The sequence below is a fragment of the Prionailurus viverrinus genome, chromosome A2 (assembly GCF_022837055.1).
Source record: "Prionailurus viverrinus isolate Anna chromosome A2, UM_Priviv_1.0, whole genome shotgun sequence".
NCBI classification, from domain to species: domain Eukaryota; kingdom Metazoa; phylum Chordata; class Mammalia; order Carnivora; family Felidae; genus Prionailurus; species Prionailurus viverrinus.
Window position 1 is genome coordinate 35,596,208 of NC_062562.1, and position 23,337 is coordinate 35,619,544.

Below are 23,337 nucleotides of genomic sequence, written 5' to 3' on the forward strand. Positions count from 1 at the left end.
GTGTGTGTGTGTGTGTGTGTGTGTGCGCGCGCACGCATGTGTGTGCATGCACGCACATGTGTGTTTGAATGACAATACAAAAAGATTATATTAAAATATACATATATGTATGTATACATACATATATGTATGTATGTATATATGTATATATACATACATATATGTATCCTTTCTTGGAGCAAAAGGTTGGAAAAATGAGATATAGACTCAGGAATACAGTTTAAATCGTTAACTCTCAGGGTTCCTGGGTGGCTCAGTCAATTGAGCTCAGGCCATGATCTCATGGTTGTGAGGTCCAACCCTGCCTTGGGCTCTGTGCTGACAGCTCAGAGCCTGGAGCCTGCTTCGGATTGTGTCCCCCCTCTCTCTGCCTCTTCCCTGCTTGCACTCTATTTCTCTGTCAAAAATAAATAAACATTTAAAAATAATAAATCCTTAACTCTTCACTTATGAACTATGAGACCTTCGGCACTTCTGGGTCTTTATTTGTAAAATATTTACTTTGTAAGACTGAGAATTGGATAAAACACAATGGTTCTCAAAATATAATCTCTGATCAGGCATATTAGCATCACTTGGGAATTTGTTACAAATGCAAGTTCTCACACCCACCCCCAACCTTCTGCAAGGCCCTGAATGATTCTATTCAAAATAAAGTTTGAGAACTACTGACGTGGAATACATATAGCCTAATGGGTACTCAGTAAATGTAGCTGCTGTTAATAAATTATGATATTGTCTCCTCTTTGTCCTTTATTATTCCCCAATCAGGTTGAGTTTAATAGCATTCATTGAGCTGAAAATTAGTGCCAGGCAGTAAATGGGAGAGGACAGAGTTCACAGTCCACAGTCAGTAGCAGGAGATACCAGCCACTTTCCCAGGTCAGGTGTCTCAACATCAACCCAGAAAGCTCTTTTTTTCCCCCTCCAGACTACTCTACAGGTAGAAACCACTGAGATTAAACCGGTGCTTTTCAAAACAGGCTCATGTGGGCTGGACCCCAGCAATGCTACTTTCAGGAGATCTTTTGATTAGTGGCAGCAAGCACCACGGCCCCCTCAGATGATAGAAACCAACAGGTGCCTTGGAAATCACCTAGTCCAAACCTACCTGTTTCACAGGGAGGAAGCTGAGGTCCAGGAACAGGGTGCTGCTGGATGGAGAAGAGGTCTGCAGAGGCATCTAGCCCTGCATCCGTGTGCCTTGGATCTAACACCTAGACTCCTGTGGTGGTGTTTTGGTAGATGACACCAGGCACTCCCACTGGCTCAGACTGACCAATTAGAGACAGCCAGCAATGAAAGTAACAGACATGCAACAGATTTTTTTTCATTGGAATGGAATATATCATAAACTATTAGACTATCCACTGTGGTTTGTATACAGACAGATAAATACTCAGGTGGCCCTGTCTAGAAGCATAAGTGTGGACGTAAGAGCCCCAGGAAAACCTTTACATTGAATTTGACCCCCTGAATGAAATGTGGCAAAAAGCTGCTACTAATAGCATTTCAAATAGTACCTGACATAAAGTAAGGATTCCACATGTGTCCATTTTTATTTGAAATGATTTTGACAAAGGTAGAAATGTGTAGTGGAAAAAAAAATTCTCTCATATGCAGCCAGAGAGAGAAGCATGATTAATATTTTATGAGAGAGGGAGAAGGAAATCATGGTAAATACAGTTATATCCAGCTTTTTTTGTTGATGTTTATTTTTAAACCTCTTTGGAGGTTTAAACAAACAAATTCTTTTTTTTTTTTTTAAAGTAAGCTCCATGCTTGGGGCGCCAGGGTGGCTCAGTCGGTTAAGAGTCCGACTTTGGCTCAGGTCATGGTCTCACGGTTAGTGAGTTTGAGCCCCGTGTCGTCTGTCATAGGGCTCTGTGCTGACAGCTTAGAGCCTGGAGCCTGCTTCCGATTCTGTGCCTCCCTCGTTCTCTGCCCCTCCCGCACTCGCACTGTGTCTCTTTCTCTCTCTCTCTCAAAAATAAATAAACCTTAAAAAATTAAATAAATAAATAAATAAAGTAAGCTCCATGCCCAATGTCGGGGGGCGGGGGGCGGGGGATGGGGTTGAACTAAAGACCCTGAGATTAAGAGTCACACGCTCCACCAACTGAGTCAGCCAGGTGCCCCTAAACAAATAAATAAATATATGCTGAACAAACGTTTACTGCATATCAATTGCCTATGATCAATGAGGAATCATACTATTACTAAAAGACATGTGACAGCTTATGGTCATGCAGTCCTGAGCAGTTGGAAGGGTCTTGGTCGCAGCTCCTAAGGCTCACTGATCTCTCCAACAGGTGCAGGGTCCTAATGGGGCTGGTATGCTGGTCACGACCTAGATCATTTTTTCAGCTAGCCCACAGTGCTGCCTCTTGAAATTCTTAAGCCCCAGGGAATTCCTCCACACCCTCCTACTTCCTGTAACTGATCACCAAGGTCTGGCACTTCTCTCCGGAGCACTCCTCTTACTGTAATATATTTAAGTTAGTTTCCACTGCATTGCAAGATCGCTGAAGGCAGGGCAAGGCTGAATTCTTCTTACCTTTTTAAAAATCCCCCACAGTGTTTTTATAGTGCCTTGAAAGGACTTAAAATATCTGTTGGCATCCTACTGAAGTTTTCAAACTTTTAGTGCCCTATCAAGCCTACTCAGATACAGCCACACCAATAAAACTGCAAGATAGAGAAAAATCAGAGGATGTTCATAATAAAGCACCGAGAATAAATCAGGTTAAAGCACTATTAATACCATACATATGAATCATGGCCTGTGCTATTATTAATAACAATAGCAGTAATATCTAATTGTAAGCAATTACTGTACACTATTGGTCACTGCAGACCATTGTTTGCTTTCAAATGTGAATGACCTCCCAGCTCAAGGCTGATGTGACTCGAGTGACTGCAGTATCAGAATAGCACAGTAGTTCAATAATTTTTTCCAGAAAAGACAGAGTTGCAGAAGAGAGAGAAGTGAAAAAACAAGCCAGCCTTTCCATTCTACACGTCCTTCTTTCCCATTTTGCCAATCTGATTTCACTCAGTGACTCATGGTGAAACAGAAAGCATGAGAATTGCATTCAGATGTGCAGAGGTTAGTAACTAGTTAGTTTTCAAAAACAGCTCATCTTCAGTAACACTATAGTTGCCTTCCATTCCATTTCTCTTAGACTGGCATCTGAACAGCTGCAAAAAATTTCCTTAAAGTCTAGAACAGTCTTAGGTTAAAGACTCAAAAGGGATATTTTAAAGGAGGCTGTGTGTATTCGGACTGGTAGGGAAGTCATTGCCATCTCGCTACAGCCTGGGGACTTCCGCTGGTTTCTTTCTATCATTTCATCTCTATTTTGCACTCTGTCCCTGGCTATGCCGCGAGGCCCCACTTTTCCTGTAACCAACCTCTCAGAGCCAATCAAGAAGTAAAGAAGAGGAAAAACGCCCGCCCGCTCCCAATTTCTTTCGCTCCGCTGCTCACCAACCTCAGAGCCGACTGAGCCAGAGCGGCTGTCAACTCCAACCCAGCTCAGCTGATCGGTTGCCGCCGCCGCCGCCGCCAGATTCCAGAGGGGGAAGAACAAGAAGCTGAGAGACAAGACAGACATGGACGTGAATTTCGCTCCGCTCCGTGCCTGGGACGATTTCTTCCCTGGCTCTGACCGCTTTGCCCGGCCGGACTTCAGGGACATTTCCAAATGGAACAACCGCGTGGTGAGCAACCTGCTCTATTATCAGACCAACTACCTGGTGGTGGCTGCCATGATGATTTCCGTTGTGGGGTAAGTGGGGTCCCCCTCCGGGGCGCCGATCGAGGGCGGTACTGTGGGGCTCCGGTGCACAAGATCCCGGGATGTGGAAAAGCTCTCCACACCCAGCCTCCGCCCTGGCAAGTGCAAGCGGTCAAGCCAGTGGAAACTTGTCAGGGCGAGGCCGCAGCCGTCTTGTGGTCCCCTTTTCCATCCCGCGCCTCGGGCCCAGAAGTGGGGGGATTCCTAGGGGTGAGGACATTTTGCCGGCTTCGGACAAGAAAAATGACTTTTTTCCCCCCCTCTCTGTACCCTGATTAGGCACTTGCTGAAGGAGATGTTCGCAGTGCCCCTGTCTTGTAAAAATAAGAAGAAAGAGGGAGGTGGTGAAACCCTATCCTGGGGCTGGCGGGAATGGGCGCCGCCCTGGGAGACTTGGGCGACGGGGTGTGGATCGGGATTCTGCATTCTGGGGTGTTAGTGTAAAAAGGGTACCTAAGGAGGGACGTGTTTTGTCGATCTCTCTGCGTAGTGCCCGCCACACTGTACAAGGAATCTGAGCTTGGGAGCAAGAGGGTGGGTGTTCCCTGGTGACGCATCTCCCGGTGTGGGGTGACGGCTGCGCTGACCCCAGGAATGGGGTTCTCTTGCTTTTTCATCCAGGAGTTGTCAGGCGTGGTCACTCTTGCTGCTTTCACTTCCTGGTGTCGGTGTATTCAAGGCCTTTTCAGTGCCTGATCTGAAAGTGTTCTGTGTTACATAGGATTCCACCGCTTCCAGCAGACGCACCTGCTTTACTAGAAACCACGTTTTCTTGTAGTTTACCCCTTAAGAAATGCTTCTCTTACTTTTGCAGGATGGTGATATTCTAGATCTGGCTGATTCTACGCCCCTCTAAAGAAAGAGGCAGCCTGAGACTTTATAAAGGAACGCGCTTGCCATTACAGAGGGAAGTGCAAGCTGGCCTGGGAGAAAGAGGAGAGAGCCAAACTTGGAGGGGGTGGGAAAGGCCAAAGAGGGTGGTTTCTTGAGTTGCTTTGCTGGTGTTTGGCTTATCGAGTCACTTCTCTGTGCCAGGCTCGGAACACAACAGAATCAATCAGGCATGAATTCTAGCCGATGGACATGTGGCAGTTGTTGAGAAGCCGTAGGACCAAGTACCCAGCACAGAGGAGAGAGAGAGTTCGCAATTTCCAGATGTGTGTGGTTCAGAGTAGTTGCCCCCATGCGGAAGAGAACGCTCATTGGTGGGATTTGGTAGACAGTGACACAGGCCCTCATTCTGTGTTGCTTGAGGAATCACCAACTCTGAGAATGGCTCAGTGTGTGGAGGGCACAGGTTCCGAGCCCTCTTTGAGGGAGGGTGGCTCCCAAGAGGCCTGAGGCAGCTGCCTCCAGAACCTTCCCCTAACCTTATGCTTGAGGCTCCTTTGCCAGAATGCTAAAAAATGTCTTTAAAACAAAAACCAAATAGTATATAGGATTGTATCCGTTGGTTTGCTTTCTTTTTCTTTGCTCCCCCTTGGGAAAGAAGCAATCCAGACATTTTGTCTGGTGATCTAGAGGTGAGGCTTTTTTGAGGTAGCCCCCCAAACTTCGTTAATAGGCAAAGTTTGACCCAGACCCATCAAATGTTCAAGGAAACTGTTGCTTTTCAGAGAGGTGTACTGCCCAGACCAGACACAGGCTTTGATGGAATCCATTTTTCACTGTGAAGGTCAGGGTCCAGCCCCCTGGCTAAATATAGCTCCCTCATTATGGTGCCTTAGCCTACTAATTCGGGCAGTTTGGAGTGTTGGCCTTCCCATTCTCCTTTTCAAATAGGAGATGTTGGTTGGCAGTGACATTTTTGAAGATAAAAGTGAAAAAGAGCCATCTTTATTTTTTATTGACCTTATTTTTAGAGCCATACAAAAGATACAGGCCAGAAGTAAATTGTTTTGAAAATTACATGCATGTAAAATAGGAGATTTCCTCCATACTGCAGTAAGAATTTGGTACATGATCCTTGACTGTTTCCTGTGTCCACAAACACACATTCGGTAATTTTTCCACAAACGGCTTTTTTCTTTCTTTATAATCTAATAACAACAAAAGCGATCATTTATCGAGCTCTCCGTGTACCAGGTACTTTGTTCAGTAATTTACCTGTATTGTTTTGTACAACCCAATGAGGTGAGATGACATATTATCATCATTGTTATTATTATTGTTGCTGAGGCTCAAAGAGTATAAATGACTTGCTTAAAGTCACAGACCCAGTCTTGTGCTCTTAACTACTATGCCATCTTCTTATGAGTCATGAGGTTTAGAATTATAATCTCTTAAACCTGGAAGAAACCAAGTATCTTCAGGGTCAGAGAGCTTAGTTGATTTTGGAACATTTCTCATTCTAAAGAGAACTCTCCTCTCTTGATGATGTCAGTAGATGGGTGGGTCAGAGCAGTATTAGAAGCTGTTTATCTGGATCCTCTACAGGCATCTGATAGTTTCCTATGACATCTTGGTACAGTGTGTGTGAAAATGTTGCCTGGGTGTTTACTGGATAAGAAACCGTGTTCAAAGGGTGTTCTGTCCCCTAATAGTAAGGAGGGGCCTCCAGGGCATTGTTAGAAGGCTCCAGCCTCAACTGTGAATGCTCCTGTGTTGAAAACTGGCTTGGGTGACGATGGAGAGAGCCCGTTCTTGCGGATTGCAGAAAGGAAGAAGGAAAACCAAACACCTATCATCTAGCTCCAAAGAAGACACAAAGGGCTACCTTGGTAAAAATGGACAGTAAGAGGGATTAGGATAAGATAAATCTGAACATGAGGGCTGATCAGGCAGGGCCTCATAATCCATGGGTAGAAGTTTGGTCTTCACGCTCAGTTCAGCAACATATATACTAAAATGGGAACGATATGTAGATTAGCATAGCTCCTGTGCAAGGACGACATGCAAATTTGTTAAGTGTTCCATATGAAAAAAAAAAAAAAAAAAGAATAAGGTCGGTCTTCATTCTAAAAGCATGGTTTACCAGGCATGTGACTTCGTCTCAGTAGGTCTACTCTAGCACTAAGCTAGCACATTAGTTTTGAGTAAGTTTCTTAGCTAACAGCCCTTGTTGAAGGCGTCCTATCTCCTGGCTCTTCAAATAGTAGAAAGTAGTGGTTAAGAGTGCAAGCAACAGATTAAGTGAATTTTAAATCCCAGCTGCCAGTCATTAGCTCTGTAAGCGTGGACTTGAACTACGCCTGGTCCTCAGCCTCCTCATCTATCAATGAGACTAATTATAATACCCGCCCTCATGGAGCTTCTATGAAGATTACCTGAGTTAATACAAACAAGGTTCTTAGAATAGTGTCCGGCTCTTAGTTTTTGTTCCACAAATGTTACTTATTATTTTTTTCATCATTTGGTATGATCATGGAGATTATTGAAACACGTAGACAGCATCTTTACCCCAGCAGCTGTATCCACCCAAGCTCCAGCTGCCAACTTACCTACTCCTGCTTCTCCTTCAAGATGCAGGGTCGGTACCATGTCTTTGAGGAAACATTTTCCCTTTTCCCCTCACTGTCTTATGTTAATTGGGCCACACACCTGTGCCTTTATCTTTCCTGGTAGTTACCTCACAGGCTTTTAAGTTGTCTGTTTCCTTGTCTCTACTCTGGACTATAAATTCCTTGAGGTCAGAGACCGTGGGTTTAGTGTGTGATTATTTCTTCTTTTTCTTGTTGCGGTTATCATTATTTTTATTCGCTGTATCCCTGAGGCCTACTATATAGCAGATGCTTAGTTGGTGAATGCAAATGTAAGTAAATGAACAGAAGGCCTCAACGTAATCACGGGGGCAGCTTTTAACCTACCTAATGGAACAAATTATTTTGAAGCACACAGCAGCACGTTAGTTAGTACATAGCAAGGAGATGCTCCTAAAGTGATTCCAACTGGGTCGTTGCTGACAGCACTTGCTACCCGTTGGTCAGGATTACTGTCATGTAAAACATTCAATTTAGAAAAGATCAGAAGTCAAGCTCTTCACTAATTCCTATTGCCCTTGTCGAATTTCGGTGAAATACTCTCCCGCAAGTTTTCTCAACATCAACACTGTGACAATTTGGATCATATAATTCTGTGTTGTAGAGAGCTGTCCTGTGTATTGTAGGACAGTTAGCAACATCCCTGCTGTCTACCTTCTGAATGACACTAGCAACCAGGCTCTCAGCTGTGACAGTCACAAATGCCTCCAGACATTCCAGGTGTCCCCTGGGGGTCAAAATCACCCCTGGTTGAAATCACAGGGGTGGTAACCTTGGCTTTGAACTACACCTGCTCAAGTTTCTGTAGCCAGGAAAATCATGATAATTTAGTGATCACCTTCACTAAATAAGTTGGTTTATAACAAGTTACAAAAACAGAGTTCTTGGCAGTTACTTAGCAAAACAGTTTGGTTTTAGCTCCCAGCTTCTGACTTTTCAAACCTAAGAATGGAGCAGATTTGAAACTTACACGGCTTTGATGATTATCCTTGATTTATTAAATTTGTTATGCGATCATTCTTTTATTAATCTGCCTGGAAGACTGTACTGATTCCACCGACTCAGACTTTTTATTTTTTGACAGAATTCTGGCAGTTGCTTTTTTAGTTTTCTGCTCAAAAGTTCACTTGCTCTGGAATTCCTATAAAATAGGAATTGTATGACTTAATATAAAGTACATTAAAACCTAGCAAGTGATAACAATTCAACATTAGCTGCTGTTATTATATTAACTTCTAGGTTACAGGTATACTTGAAATTCTAACAACTTGTGTATTCTCTTAGAAGTATTAGAGGATGAATACACTTCAGTGGTTTTGCCATAATTGCAACTTGTGCTTCTTGTAAACACTTGGGTTGCTTTCCTTGAAGACTTCAGTTTCCTTTTGAGATTCAGGCATCACTTCAGAAGAGGTTAAAAGGAATAGCGTAAATAACAAGCTGGGAAATGTGTGTTTTGCTGAAAGTGGCTTTGCATTTTTAAAATCAAGATTGAAGAGGACCTAACTTACCGTCTCCATCCTTGACATGATACGTCTTGGCACTAAATATTCTTTTTTTTTTTTTTTTTTTTTTTTTTAAGTAATCTCTATGCTCAAGATGGGGCTCAAACTCACAATCCCAAGATCGAGTCAAGTGCCGCACTGACAGAGCCAGCCAGGAACCCCTAGATACTCTTCTTACCTCACACACAGCAATACAAGTCTCTGCCTCTATTTTCAAAGTGAAACACAAAGGCAACACCTAACTACACTTGAAGTTTAAATGCTCAGTATGGGATACAGTCTGATTGTGGATGGAAATTGCTTTGTGCTTAATAGAATGCCAAAAGAGTGGAGCTGGAGAAATCTAAATCTGTTCGGGGCCATGGAACAGCAGCCTCTCTCACCCTGGAAGTTTGGAAATGCAGAATTTCAGGCCTCTTCCCAGCTGCTGGGACCTACTGAATCAGAGCCAGCTTTTTGACAAGACTCCCAGATGATTCATAGGCACATTAAAATTTAAGAAGCACTGGTCTGGTCTGGTCTGGTTCAAAAGAAACACTGAGAAAATTTAAATCAATGTACCCATATGTGCAGGTGTTAACTTCAGAAATTCTACATACATCATTTTTGGAATGGTCCAGGATCTTAACTCCCCAAGTAGTTTCTGATATACATCCCCAAGTGGAAGTTGAGAAGTACTGATCCCATCGAACCCCCAATTTCACCAATGTAAAGGCTGGAGTTCGTGTGGCTACTTAGAACCAAAAACTGCTATTAAATAGTAGCTTCTTTTATTGATATGAAGTACTTTTTTTGTTAAATCATCCTGCAAATATTCTGCATCTCCTATTTAACCTAATTCATCTGAACAGCCGACTCTCATACATTTGTAATTATTGGCCCGTCTTATTCTCACAAATTACCCCCCCCCCCCCCCCCCCGCCATCGGGACTCTTATTTCCTGGCATGGCATCAGAAGCGCCAACCACACACAGAATTTTCAAACATATAAATGACTCCAGTGCATCTGTAGCCAACAGGCTCATTTATTTTCATTTGTGTACGTTCAGGCCTCCCCTTTAAGACAGCACCGTGTAGCCGCTGAACAAATGAGCCTGTATTTTCCTGAAGCACCTCTCCACCATGTGGCCTGTGGAGGTGTTACCAGAGGGTGAAACCTGCAGCTGCCACTTTATGCTACCCGTTGTTTGAAATGGCAAGGGATTTCTGGAAGGCTGGTACTTCTGTTTGAAAAGAGCATTGCTTTAATCTCTTCGGAATGAGTGTGGTCCTATAATATGTTCTAAGCCTTCTGGCTACAGCCTTTGGTATTAAAAAATGGTCAGATGGATTATACCTTTTAATGCTGCAAGGATGAAAACCCCAAGTTTCTAGATGGTAAAGGAAGAGCAGGGTAAGAGAGCCCTGGGATGCTCTGAGTCGGAATGTATTAAAACATTTGTAGATGAAATCAATTGCAGTGCTTTTATGCCAAAACCTAGTGGAAAGGTTTTTGAGATTAATCAGCTTCAACACCAATGCTACAATATTACTCTTATTTTTGTTGTTTTATCCATTCACTCCACAGAGTACGAAGCATTTACTGACTTCTCAGGCACTGTGCTAGGAGATATAGCGCAGAATAAGAATCTGTGATCCCTACCTTCATCATGCGTAGTATCTAGAGGCTACAAGATGAAACTACACACATAATAATTAATATTTATACAAGCATAGCAAGTGTGCAGAAATACCTACACAAACATGCTTTCCTTTTTTTTTTTTCTTTTTGTAATGTTTATTTTTGAGAGAGCACGAGTGGGAGAGGGACAGAGAGAGATAGGGAGACACAGAATCCGAAGCAGGCTCCAGGCTGTCAGCACAGAGCCCGACCCGGGGCTCGAACTCACAAACTGCGAGATCATGACCTGAGCTGAAGTCAGAAGCTTAACCTCCTGAGCCACCGAGGTGCCCCAAACAGATTCTTTTCAACCCGACTTATCTCATTTCTCCTGTACATTACGATGCCAAATTTCAAACCTCAGGTATTAAAAATGGGGAAGGCATTGAGTATGTAGACAGAGGAAAGGGTAATTATAATTTTCTCTTCCTCACCTGCAGCTGACATGTCTTTTACTCAGTTCAACGAGTATTTACTGAGCACCTACTCCGTGTCATACAGTGTCTAGGCCCTGAGGATATGAGCAGGAATACAACTCCACCCTGCCTTCCTAATCCTCCCAGAATTCATCTTCTCCTGCTCTCCCATACCTCTTTATCTACACTTGAGGTATGCACATGCAATGTTGGCATGTCTTTCCCTGACGGGTGATGTGCTTCTTATGAGTACAGAACTTTTCGAGGTCTGTCAACACCCAATAAAATTTTAATCTCAAAATTCTTCATCTAATAAGGGTTGTCTTTCATTAAATCCTTGGACACCATTTATGCAACCTTGTTCTTGGCTTCTCCCCACACGCTTTTTTAAAAAAACACTCCCACCACCATCAGTCAGGGGTTGGTTGTTTCTGTCTCCTTTTCCTACTTTAGGATTTACAGTGATTCTGGATAAGTGTGCAAATGAGCATATTTGGGATTCCTGGCCCCTTTTGTAGAAGGCAAAAGCTCTCAATCTACTTAGTAGGGGCCAAGACCTCTGTATAAGAAATTGAGTTCTAAAAGATGAACTTGACCTATCCACTTAATACCAAATTTGTGCAGCACTATTGGGAATTTCTTATTGTTTTTTCTTTTGGGCAAATGAATTCTCTCCTTTATCACTCAGCTTCAGAATACATACCCAAAAGATCCTCCTCTGTCTGTTGCGTTGGGCTTGTTCTCTTACTTCAGAGAACACTTTCAAGCCTGTGATCTTGGACAAAAGCTGCAGGCTGCCTCTCTGTTCTGCAAGTGTTTACCATAAATAGGATTTCTCAGCCTGCTCTTAGATGGAGCCTTCACTAACGGGGACACCGAGATGGCAGAAAGTCCATCCGGAGTGGGAAACTGAGGCTTTGGTTCCTGCTTCTACTTACCTGCTTCAGTGTGCCCTGAGTGTGGCTCGTCCCTCAGAGAAACAGAAGGGAAGGCAGAAATTGGGTGTTGGTGGGAGGTGGACAGGAGCCTACTTGTAAGATGGAAGATTATGTGTCACCAGGCTCATTTGCATTTGCCCAACCCCAGCCTCCTCAGCCAGCGCTGTGAGAACCTGCCATGTGAAGGCGATTTAATTTACTTTACTAAAAGGATTCAGAAAGAACAGTTGGTAAACAAATATCTCTCTACTGCAGCTTAAAAACATTATTTGTTGTGAGGGTAACCATAGGTTCCTAATTGCTGAAAGCAATGATTAGTATACACAAGAGTCCATTATACTATTCTCTTTACCATTGTATATGTTAGAAATTTGCCGTGATGCAACCTTTAAAAGGGATTAGTTGCCATCTAATCAGAGCCTTGTACGCTGTTATTTGAAGCTGCATCACTGACGGAAGTATGAGATGTATGGCTTCTAAACCAGGCCCAATTTATTATTTATTAAAAATAAAAGAAGCCATTAGCTTCATAAACACAAAAGAAAACATGGAGGTTCATGAGATATGTCTTATTGTGAATACTTTCGACCTGCCAACTGCTGCAAAGACGATGGATCATTTGGATGTGAATGTTTAGTTTCATGTTGCCAAGTACCCAGGATGCAATAGCTATACATACACAGCAAGAATGCAATAAATACTATGGGTCTTCCTACTTCAGTTGGTTAAGAAAATCTCAACGTTAGGTTACTATGCCCTTTCTGTGACAAAAGAGACAGGCTCCCATCCCACTTTCAGTGCCATGAAGGCTCCTTTGCCTGGTGATTATTAGGCCTAGGCGACACTGATCGTGTTGTCTTGAAACTGATTTGTACCTTTCCATTTATACTTTATAGTCAGAAATATTTCCTGCCAAGATGGAAGCCAGGTAGGGAAGCTAAAGCAACCGTGGGAGACCCTCGGGGTTATCAGAGGAGTCACAGAGCAAGAGGGGCCTATATAGACAGGTGTGCAGGAGTACAAGTCTCCCTCTGCGCCACCCCACTCTCCCTCCTGGCCCCCAGCCATACTCGTGGCAAGACTTACCAAGTTCCTCCTGCCGGCCAGCCAAAGGGCCCTTTCACCCCATCCGAACATGTCATGTTCATTAGAAGTCCCATCTGCACGGGCATTCACATAAAGTTTCCTGTTTTTCTTTTTCCTCTGTTTGTTTCATCACAACTCTGTGAAGGTACAAAGACAGGGACTATTTCTCCAGTGATATTTAGTGTACAATGAGAGTAAGAGTGATTCGTCCAAGACAAATCTCCCATCGCTTCACTTGTGGCCATGGAAAGTTCCTGGGCTTCTTTTAAATAACATGAAAGTACGCTAGATCCTTACTTTCTTCTTTCTTTCAACAAACACGTATTGAATACCTACTGTATGCCAGGCCCTGTACCAGGTGCCAGGGAGACAATGTTATAGTCCCGGCCGTTAGAGAGCTTCATCTCTAGTGTGAGACAGACATTCATCCAACACTCAGTCAGGTAAATGTAAAACCACCTCTGTGATCAGGGCAATGAAAGTGAGGCCTATGGTGCTATCACGTGGTCAGAGAGATGGATTAGGCTGGGAGTTGAAGGCAGTAGGAGTGACTCAGGCAAAGAATGGCTTGTGTGCAGGCCTGTGGGGGCCAGACCCAGGGCGAGTTCTAGAAACCCCCGAGGACGGGGTGTGGAATCAGGAGGCCATGTACGTGGAGAGCACAGGCTGGGCTACCAGCCCTTAGTCCCCTCATACTCATTATTAAAAACACCCCTTACGGGGCGCCTGGGTGGCGCAGTCGGTTAAGCGTCCGACTTCAGCCAGGTCACGATCTCGCGGTCCGGGAGTTCGAGCCCCGCGTCAGGCTCTGGGCTGATGGCTCGGACCCTGGAACCTGTTTCCGATTCTGTGTCTCCCTCTCTCTCTGCGCCTCCCCCGTTCATGCTCTGTCTCTCTCTGTCCCAAAAATAAATAAAAAATGTTGAAAAAAAAAAATTAAAAAAAAAAATAATAAAAAATAAAACAAAAATAAAACTACCCCTTACTCCTGGCAGATGCAGTCCAAGCTAGATTGTGTAGTGAGTGAACTGTGGCCTGGACTGGCACCCCCCGCTTACCTCAGCTGGGCCTCCGCCTCCGTGTCCTGGGTTCAAACTACACAACTGTTTGTAGCAGCCCTGGAGGTACAGGCAGGCAGGAGCCAGACCCTGTGGGGCCGTGGAGAATGTGTAACGAATTGTGTTTTTATTCTAAGAGCAAGGAGAAGCAAGAGAATGGATGGGTGGATTCATATTTGCAGTGACTCCTCTGGCTGTTTCAGGACCACAGCAAAACATCAACCAATTTAGACAGATCCACTGTGAGTAAATTGTTCCCTCCCTTTCTTGGTGAGTCAGGCTTCCTCAGGAACCAAACTACAAAAATAGCTTTTTGGGTTAGAAAATTGGAACTCGATGCGAAGCTCCTTCCCCTGCCCGGAAAGTGTTTCACTGCCTTTTTGACTCTTGTTGGCATTGTAGTGTGACAGGAGTTACCAGGTGTGCCCTTGACTTGATCTGAGAACCTCTGTTTCGGTAAACTTTTATCGCCAACTCTATAGTTGATGGGTTTGAGGACGTACTTACTAACCTGTCCGTTCGTTAGCTTGTTTATATGCAGAATGAGATGCATTTTTCAAGATGTGTCCTAGCTCTGAAGTTCTGTGACCAGCCAAGATTTTTCTTCCCCCTTCAGGGACTTGTGCTAAAACCATAGCTATAGCTACCCGATTCATGTTGGTACATTCAGGACATGTGTCCACATCTGCTTACAGCAACCTTCTTTCAGAGAGAAGTGAGAATGCCATGGGATTTCCCAGAACGATGCTTCATTGCTGACCCCAACTGGAAGAATACTGAGAAGGCGTGGGGGAGGTTCCTGAAGCTGCTCAACAATGCACAACGGGTTATAGTATGAATTGCTGTCACACTTACATCAGCTGGCACCCTTTTCTCTCCCCTAAACCCCTAGAAAAAGGTTTCTTCGCTTCTCTGGGCCTTGGTTTACTCATCTGTGCAGTGGGACTGAACTGATTTATTATTTTTTTTTTAATTTATTTTTTTTCAACGTTTATTTATTTTTGGGACAGAGAGAGACAGAGCATGAATGGGGGAGGGGCAGAGAGAGAGGGAGACACAGAATCGGAAGCAGGCTCCAGGCTCCGAGCCATCAGCCCAGAGCCCGACGCGGGGCTCGAACTCACGGACCGCGAGATCGTGACCTGGCTGAAGTCGGACGCTTAACCGACTGCGCCACCCAGGCGCCCCTGAACTGATTTATTTTTGAACGCGCTGCTACAGGATTCTGTGATGGGACTGTAAACCTCTTTACAACCGTGGATGTTTCCACTAGAATTTTTAACCATTACATTTTATTTATTTATTTACTGACTTACTTACGGAATAGGATGTGTATACATATAGGTATATATTTTTATCCCACAAGAGGAAAACATACTGAATGCTTTTGACTTGTTAAACTAGGTCCCATTTCCACCAGGGACAGAAAGTTACATTTGTCCTCTCCCTTTGTCCTCTCCACTCCTCTCTGCCCTTCTCCCCCCCTTCTACCGCTCTGCCTTCCGTCCTCCCTCCCTTCCTCCTTCAGGGATTACCTTTAAGTGAAACTCCACCATCAGAGCCCAGTGGCAATTGTGCCCACGAAAGCTGGGGTAGCATATTTATGGAAGTTTTTTTTCCTAAAGGTTCTTGGGCTTTCTTGTGGGTCGCTGTGACTAAGAGCCCCGCTATTGACTAAAAGCTTTGCTCATCTCAGACGAGAACTGGCTCCCCAGTTCCTGCACTCATTGGAAAATGAAATTAAACTCTAGAGGGTGGTGTAGGTGTTTTATTTTCCTCCAAGTGCAGGAAGGCGCCAAGGCATTGGAGCGGTCCAAATTTTACTCTTTGTTAGAATGGAATGGCACTTCAGAAGAAGGGGGGAAATCGTTTCTGCTCCGAGTAACTTTGTTCATTTTTTTCCAGCTTGGAAACTTGGTTACTTTCTAATTATAGACTGTGTGGCTGGGCGTGTTGTAAGCTAAAACCACTTCTATAGGGCTCTGTGCTCTGTTCTTTTCCCTTGCCTATGAAGAACAGGAACAGGTGACAAGCAGATTTGGAATTGCTTGAGTCAGGCTTGGATTTTTTGTTGTTCTTTGTCCTGGGTTTTATTTAGACATTCAGCATAGATGCCTATTTTACTTCAACAGAGAAAAATAGACAAAGCTTGGCATACTCTTGATTTTATGCTTCACTTCATGAATCATTTTAATAGCTGTTCTGTAAAGAACTGAGTAGGATACCTTTGCCACTTTGCTACCAACCATCCAACCATCGATCTTTTATTTGCACTTTATGCAAAGTGTTTCCTTTAACTTGAACCCTCCACTGTAGTTTTTTGAGTTAATGTAGATCTTTGCTTTTCTTTACAGCTGAAAAATATTTGGGTGAAACTAATAAACAAATGGGGGTAAGCTACCCATGATGCTACTACCCCTGTATAACCAATGTAGTCTTTCAGGATAATTTCTTCTGGAATCTCTTGAGAGCTAGGAATGAGATTTATTAATCGGTGACAGTTCCTGGGCCTCTCCACTCCATTTCCTCACCGCCTGCTGAAAAAGATTTTATTTTTGTCCTAATTCTTCCTTTCTCCAGGCCTATAATTGTCTTTCCCAGATTCTGGGCTTAAATCAGCGGATAGGGCATAACCCAGATAAAATTTTAAAAGAGAGAAAAGTACAGAGTGACTTGTGGCCCCCAGATGATAAAGAAGTGGTGAAGGACAGACAGAATAGTTCATGTTCTGGGTACTGGAAAAGCCTAGAGGAGTGGGGTGGTGAACCCTGGCCAGAAGAAGATCTGCAGAATGAGTAGGGAACCAAGGTTTGGGTCGGAGAAGGAACAGCTTCGCCATGAAGTATGAATTGAAATTGCATTCATGTTATTGGAGAGATGACGGAAGTAAAGATAGGCTGTTGTAGCAAGCCTGTGCCAAGCCTGGGTTGGGATCAGGGAGCAGTTGCTTTTATATTTTTATATTTTCCTTTGTTGCATGTTCATTTTATTTCTAATTACAAAATAATATACTAATTGTGAAGCTTTCTACTTCTGAGCTATACTATATGTATATACATGCATATATATATACACATATATATATACACACATATATATGTATATATATCTATCACATGTATATATCTATATATGTATATATATCTATCACATGTATGTATCTATCTCCACCTAACAAAATTACAGTTGCTTTTGCCCACTCAATATATTATTAGTGTCTTCTTTTATTATTAAGTATTTAAAATAGCTGTATATACCACCTCTAGGCAATTGTTGGCCATACACGTTATTTCTAAAACTTTTTAATCATATGCTACTCATGTGAATATTGTTACAACTCAATCTTGGCATTTTTGTTTATTTCTGTAGACTCTAGTCTGAGGAAGAGATTTATGGCCTGTAGGAGGATAAGTGTTTGCAAGAGTTTTGAATGAAATAAGCAACTTACTATTATGGGATTCAACTTTAAATTATGTACTCCTATACTATTCTTACCATTGTTTAATAGCATGCATTTTAATAGACCTTTTTAACTTTTCCAAAGCACTTTCACATTGATTATACCCCCAATTTCACCCATGAAGGCATGTGATACTTTTACTCTTATCTGAAACTATTTCAGATAGCTTTTATGTTTCAGAAGGTAGAATCAGAGCTACAATTTAAAGGGATTAAAAAAAAAAAAAGAATCTTAGTTATCCTGAATATGAATCCTGCTCTGAGTATGAATCCTTCGTCTGTTTTATTTCAGTGAAAGTAAGCTCTTGGCTTCACTTTCCATTGCCCCGTTTGCTTCTGTCCCTCATTTCCAAATCTGTCATGTTGATATTCAGAGCATGATGAAAACACACTGACCCTCATTGTCCTTCCCAAGTAAAATACGCGTCAAGCCTATTGTGAGGGTAAGAAGTTAGTAGCTCATGGGACTTGCTGATCACAAATGTCACATTCAGGGTTCTGTATTCACTGTGGGTTTGGGTAAGAGTGGGGGCTGTAACACCCAGTCATTCTCTCTTATGAAATACTGGATCTAAGTTTTCTTCTTTATTATCAACAGTAATGTAACCTTTGACTCCCGTAACAATGAAGCCAGAGGCTCTGTGCTTGGAAATCTCCATTGATAACCCATCCCCTAATGATACTCTCAGCCCTTTTAAAGAATTATAATGGATTCTCTCTGCCAAGAGTCATATACTCAAATGCCTCCATGGGCCAGGCAGGTTATGTAAGAGAGAATGCAGGGCAGCTGTTAGGAAAACAACGATCAATGGCAGCTCAATGGGGGCCTCTGTGTCAGAGATGCAGGAGATGGTGACAGGACAAGAGCTAATTGGAGAGCATTTGTTCTATCTGAAAGAGAAGGTGCTCCAGCCAGTGGCTGACGCCTACTGTTGTTAGATTTTCTTGTTTATAGGAGAAGTTAGAAATCCCAAGTTTTATGGACTTTCTAAACAGCGCGATTCAAATAAAAGTTCTGTAAACACCATTCAATGCAAACACATATGTGACAGTAGGCTGGATCTGGCCCACGGAGGCTGTCACGTGACTTGCATCTGTTGTGGCAACTCCTATGAGGATTTGAATAAGCCTACAGAGCTCAGAAAATACGTGAGCACTGTACTGGATGTGCACCAGAGCCCAGGAGATAATGAAAGTGAAAAGCCCCTTCAAAAGAGGTGGTCTCTTTTAAATTTTAAGAGGCCTTTTAGCTCTTCGCTACCATTACTATAAGAATGAGGACCACTCTCGGCCATAGGACTGTTGACGTTTCAGAAAATGTCAACATCACGCTGCAGGGACATACAGTGTCCTCAGACTTGTCTGTGATATTTTACAGATGCAATAAAAGCCATGTATGGATTTGGGGCCACCGGCGGGGGGGGGGGGGGGAGTCTTTGAAAATTGTGGACCTCTAATGAGACGGACTGACCGCTTTGGTGGGAGTCAAACTACCCAAGTGTGAATCTTGGCTCCACCGTTTTCTCACCTCTGTGCCTCACTTTCTTCATTTGAGAAATAAATTAATAGCATCTCCCTCATCGGGTTATGAGGATTAAATGAGCCAGTTTAGATAGAATGCCGAGTAAGTACTCAACACCTGATTTGCTCTTCCTTACCTTTCTGATCTTCCCTTCCTGCTCCCATGACTGCTGACCCAGGCTCCCTCGTTTTTTCGCATTCCAGGTTCCTGAGCCCCTTCAACATGATCCTTGGAGGCATTGTAGTGGTGCTGGTGTTCACGGGGTTTGTGTGGGCAGCACACAACAAAGACATCCTCCGCCGGATGAAGAAGCAGTACCCCACAGCATTTGTCATGGTGGTCATGTTGGCCAGCTACTTCCTCATATCCATGTTCGGGGGAGTCATGGTCTTTGTGTTTGGCATCACTTTTCCTTTGTTGCGTAAGTGAACCTCAGTCTTCTTGTGCCTTAAAAAAACATGTAGGAGCAATTGTTCATTGGGAATATCCTACCCTGTTTCTTCCATATGTTGACATGTCTGCAAAATTATCACAAGTTTCTGAAACAGCAGATCAAGGCTAATGGTGCAGTAAGTCCATAGATTTAGGTCTACTGGGTGCCTGCTCTGTGCCAGACACTCTTCTGAGGCTACAACAATAAACAAAAGAAGTACAAATCCCAAGTCGCACAGCAAGAAAGCTGTACAGCCTGCAATGGCCTCCAGATTGGTCTGATATTCAAGTCCGTTCTCAATCTTTAAGTGCCATTCATACTGATGCATTCATACTGATGCATTCATACTGATGCAAGAATGAATGTATTTCATTGGGAAGTAAACTAGTTACTCTCTAGTTACTCAGTATATCGTGTTTAGTGTCCAACTTTCCTAAGTCTGTAAGAATAATTGGCCCAGAATATAGTTACCAAGTACTCCAGTTCTGGTGAAGAGAACTAGATATTTTCTAAATTTTACATGCATTGTTTGCTGAGATCCCAAACACTTGAAACCTGAAATAGAGAACAGATATAGTTCCAGTCTCATCAGCAGAAATCTACTTAAAATTCGATTATATTAAGTGACAGGAACAGTCTTTTAACTTATTAATAGCATTTCACATGTGTATTTTTTCCATTAAATAAAATCAGTTGCTTGTTTGGGGATATGTGAGATTAAGCCCAGAATATTTATAGATGGATCCCACACCTTATTGGACAAAATATTTCAATCAGCAAAGTCAAGACTTTTAAAAATATTCCTCACATTTACCCTATATACTAGAGGCTCAGTATTTCAAAGATTCTGCTTTGACACACAGCTTGTTAACTTCAGTGCCTTTCTACATCAGGGCCTGAGACAGGCCAGTGTAATGAAATGTATCATAGGTAGAGATCAAGGGTCCAGATTTTTCTTCCTAGACATGCTGGAAACCAGCCGTGTGCTTTGGACCAGGTATCCTATATGGGCTGTACTTCACTCATCTATAAAATAAGGAAGTTAGACAAGATTAGTGACTCCCAGACCTTGATGATCTTGAGAATCATGTAGGACACTTGTAAAAAGCACAAATTTCCCAGCCATATCCCTTAAAGATCTTGAGTCTGTGAGTTGACAGTGCTCCTCCCCAAAACCTGTATTTTTAGGAAGCTCCTCAAATGTTTCCAATGGCCAGTCTAGATTGGGAGCCTCCAGATAAAATGCACACCAGTGTTTCTTAAAATGATGGTCCAAGATCACCTATATGAGATTCATCCAGAGTGAATATTAGCATTTTACATTGTGGAAACCTACCTCAGTCTTACTGGTCTGAATTTTGGGTGGTGGAGACCTAGGATTTGCCTATGTAACAGCTCTGCAGGCAATTTATACATACACAGCAGTTTGAAAAATCGCTCCTGGTAGATCACGTGGGATGCCTATTTAAAATACAGATCCCAGGCCCACCCCTCTAAGGTTCTGGTTCAGGAGGTCCAGCAGAGGGGACAGGGAATGTTTCTCAATAAACAACATGAGTAATTCTAAATGATCAAGCAAATTCGGGAAACTTTAGGGTACCTGACATGTGTAAAACCTTTAGTTTTTATCTATTTTTTTTTTAATTTTTTTTTTTAACGTTTTAACGAGACAGGGAGAGACAGAGCATGAACAGGGGAGGGTCAGAGAGAGGGAGACACAGAATATGAAGCAGACTCCAGGCTCTGAGCTGTCAGCACAGAGCCCGACGCGGGGCTAGAACTCACGGACCGCAAGATCATGACCCTGAGCCGAAGTCGGCCGCCCAACCGACTGAGCCACCCAGGCGCCCCCTTTAGTTTTTATCTATACATCTATATCCATCACTTTGGAAAAATGCCTCAAGAGGTGCCTCCAAGGAGGACTTCACCTGATCATCCCTGAAATCCCTGAATTGAGCATGAATTCCTTTCTGGAAAACTTTGTGTAAGGTTTTTATGTAAGTTGGAATCACACTGGTTCACTTTGAATTTCAGTGGCAGCTAATTTAAGTGGCAGCTAAAAAGGTAACAATATCAACGTGAAAAAGAGAAGGTGTGGTTGGCAGATGACAGTCCTGCCTGCTGTGTTTTCCTTCACACACAAAGAACACTTAATATATGACTTAAACACCTTTCTATCAAGTCCAAGGATCCATGTGAGGACTTGGGTAAATTGGAGAACCAGACTGGACTACAGCTGACCGTGGCAGTCGACCCAAAGTGTGAAGATGGGGAGCCTAAGGCTGCAATGGGCAAAGAGCCGTTGCTTCCGTGCTAACCACGTTTCTCTTTTCCGTAGTGATGTTTATCCACGCGTCATTGAGACTTCGGAACCTCAAGAACAAACTGGAGAATAAAATGGAGGGAATAGGCCTGAAGAGGACACCAATGGGCATTGTCCTAGATGCCCTAGAACAGCAGGAAGAAAATGTCTCCAAATTCGCTGACTATATCAGCAAAGTGAAGGAATAAATATAAGGGCTGCCACAGACATCCAGGTGTGGTTTGTCCTCATGCAGACCTAGTTTCCATTTGTGTTCTTGAAATAGGAGGTGCCTGTACCACCCAACTATCTCTGGCAGCATGCATGTATAGGCCAAGCTGTTAACATGTCTGATGTGACAGAGGGAAGCCCTCAGAAACCGAAAGAAACTACCCTCCTATTATGCCTGAAGTTTCAAGTGTGTTTATGCAACTGATAGGAAATGGATCACACTTACTTCTTTAGAGAAATAAAAACAATTATGGATTGTACAGCAACAGTACTGTTAACTTGTAGGAAAAAAATAATTGTAAAGTATCAAGGCAATATGAGTAAATGAAAAAAGACTGTTAAAATAGATGTCATGTGTTAGCCTGTTTTAAGCACCACCCTCCCCCACACCCCACCCCACACCCCCCGCCCCCACCCGCATCATTCTCCTCCAAAAATATTCCCTGGGACTGTAATATGTGGAGTCTAATTTAGTTTAGCTTTTATTATTCTTCTTTTAAAATCAAAGATGATCTGTATCACTTTACCACCCGTTTGACGTGCAGTGAAAACTGGATAAACCAGTTGTTTTTATTTTGTTTACAAATAGAAAGATTGCTGTTTAGGAGATATTTTGTCAAGTTTTTACAAATTTTTAAAATGCTAGTAATGCCTTTTCGCTAGCAGGTATTTGTTGCAAATTAAATGTCATCTTCTTTAAGGAGGTTAGAGCTACGGAACCTGTATTATTCTTGACAGTCTTGTTAAAAAAAGCAACAACAAAAAAATAAAACTTGAGTTCTGTTTATATTGCATATTTCTTGCTGTTATGGCAAAAAGGTGTCCAAGATAATGTTTCTTGTATTTTTTTCACTGTTTAGCTTTTAACTGGAACATTGAGAAGGAAGGAAATCAATGTGCATTTTATTAATTCCTTAGGGGCACAAAGAGAACAATAATGGCTAATCCCTTGAAATCTGAAAAGCATCTTTAGATGACCAAGCAAACAGACATGAACGTGGGAGTGATCAGCCGCTTCTGCAAATCATGAAAATTTTAGATAGCAATTGTTACGACCACATGTTTTTACAGATAGGCATTAGAATTACGACAGCATGAGTTTATGTATCCTTTTACTTTCTTCCTTTTATTTCTCATGTATTTAGAAATAGGTTATACAAAGATGTTTTGCTTGCCAATTGGGTGATTTCATAGATGAGTAGAAAACACGTGGGTTTCCCTAACACTGAATTATGAAGACAACTGGAGTGGTACTTACCGGCGAGACTCTCTGTACATCCTAAAATAAGAAGCAACTGCATATGCCACTCCCATCTTTCTTGCGTTTTTATTCCTCAGCCAACCCGCAGCCATCATCTCTAGCACAGCATTACCACCGTGACTTCACAGCCACGGTCTAGAGTTTGTACCCTTACCCAAATATGGAGAATAAAATTTATCAAAGATTT

General features: G+C 42.8%; 1 protein-coding gene and 1 non-coding gene across 2 annotated transcripts; both read left to right on the forward strand.

The window, feature by feature from the left end:
• The first annotated feature begins 3,447 nt into the window (after nucleotides 1–3,447).
• On the forward strand, nucleotides 3,448–23,337 carry ARL6IP5 (ADP ribosylation factor like GTPase 6 interacting protein 5). Its single transcript, XM_047850116.1, has 3 exons — nucleotides 3,448–3,791; nucleotides 19,127–19,344; nucleotides 21,695–23,337. Exons 1-3 carry the CDS (start codon nucleotides 3,616–3,618, stop codon nucleotides 21,865–21,867), a joined length of 567 nt encoding a protein of 188 aa, XP_047706072.1. The 5' UTR covers nucleotides 3,448–3,615; the 3' UTR covers nucleotides 21,868–23,337.
• On the forward strand, nucleotides 6,619–6,722 carry LOC125161375 (U6 spliceosomal RNA). Its single transcript, XR_007150586.1, has one exon. It is a non-coding gene; the product is annotated as a U6 spliceosomal RNA (small nuclear RNA).

Bases quoted from the DNA above. Each gene is read 5' to 3' on its own strand.
- ARL6IP5 (XM_047850116.1), top strand. From the start codon at position 3,616: ATGGACGTGAATTTCGCTCCGCTCCGTGCCTGGGACGATTTCTTCCCT. The intron at 3,792-19,126 runs GTAAGTGGGGTC...TTCGCATTCCAG, and splicing joins ATGATGATTTCCGTTGTGGG to GTTCCTGAGCCCCTTCAACA. The intron at 19,345-21,694 runs GTAAGTGAACCT...TCTTTTCCGTAG, and splicing joins CATCACTTTTCCTTTGTTGC to TGATGTTTATCCACGCGTCA.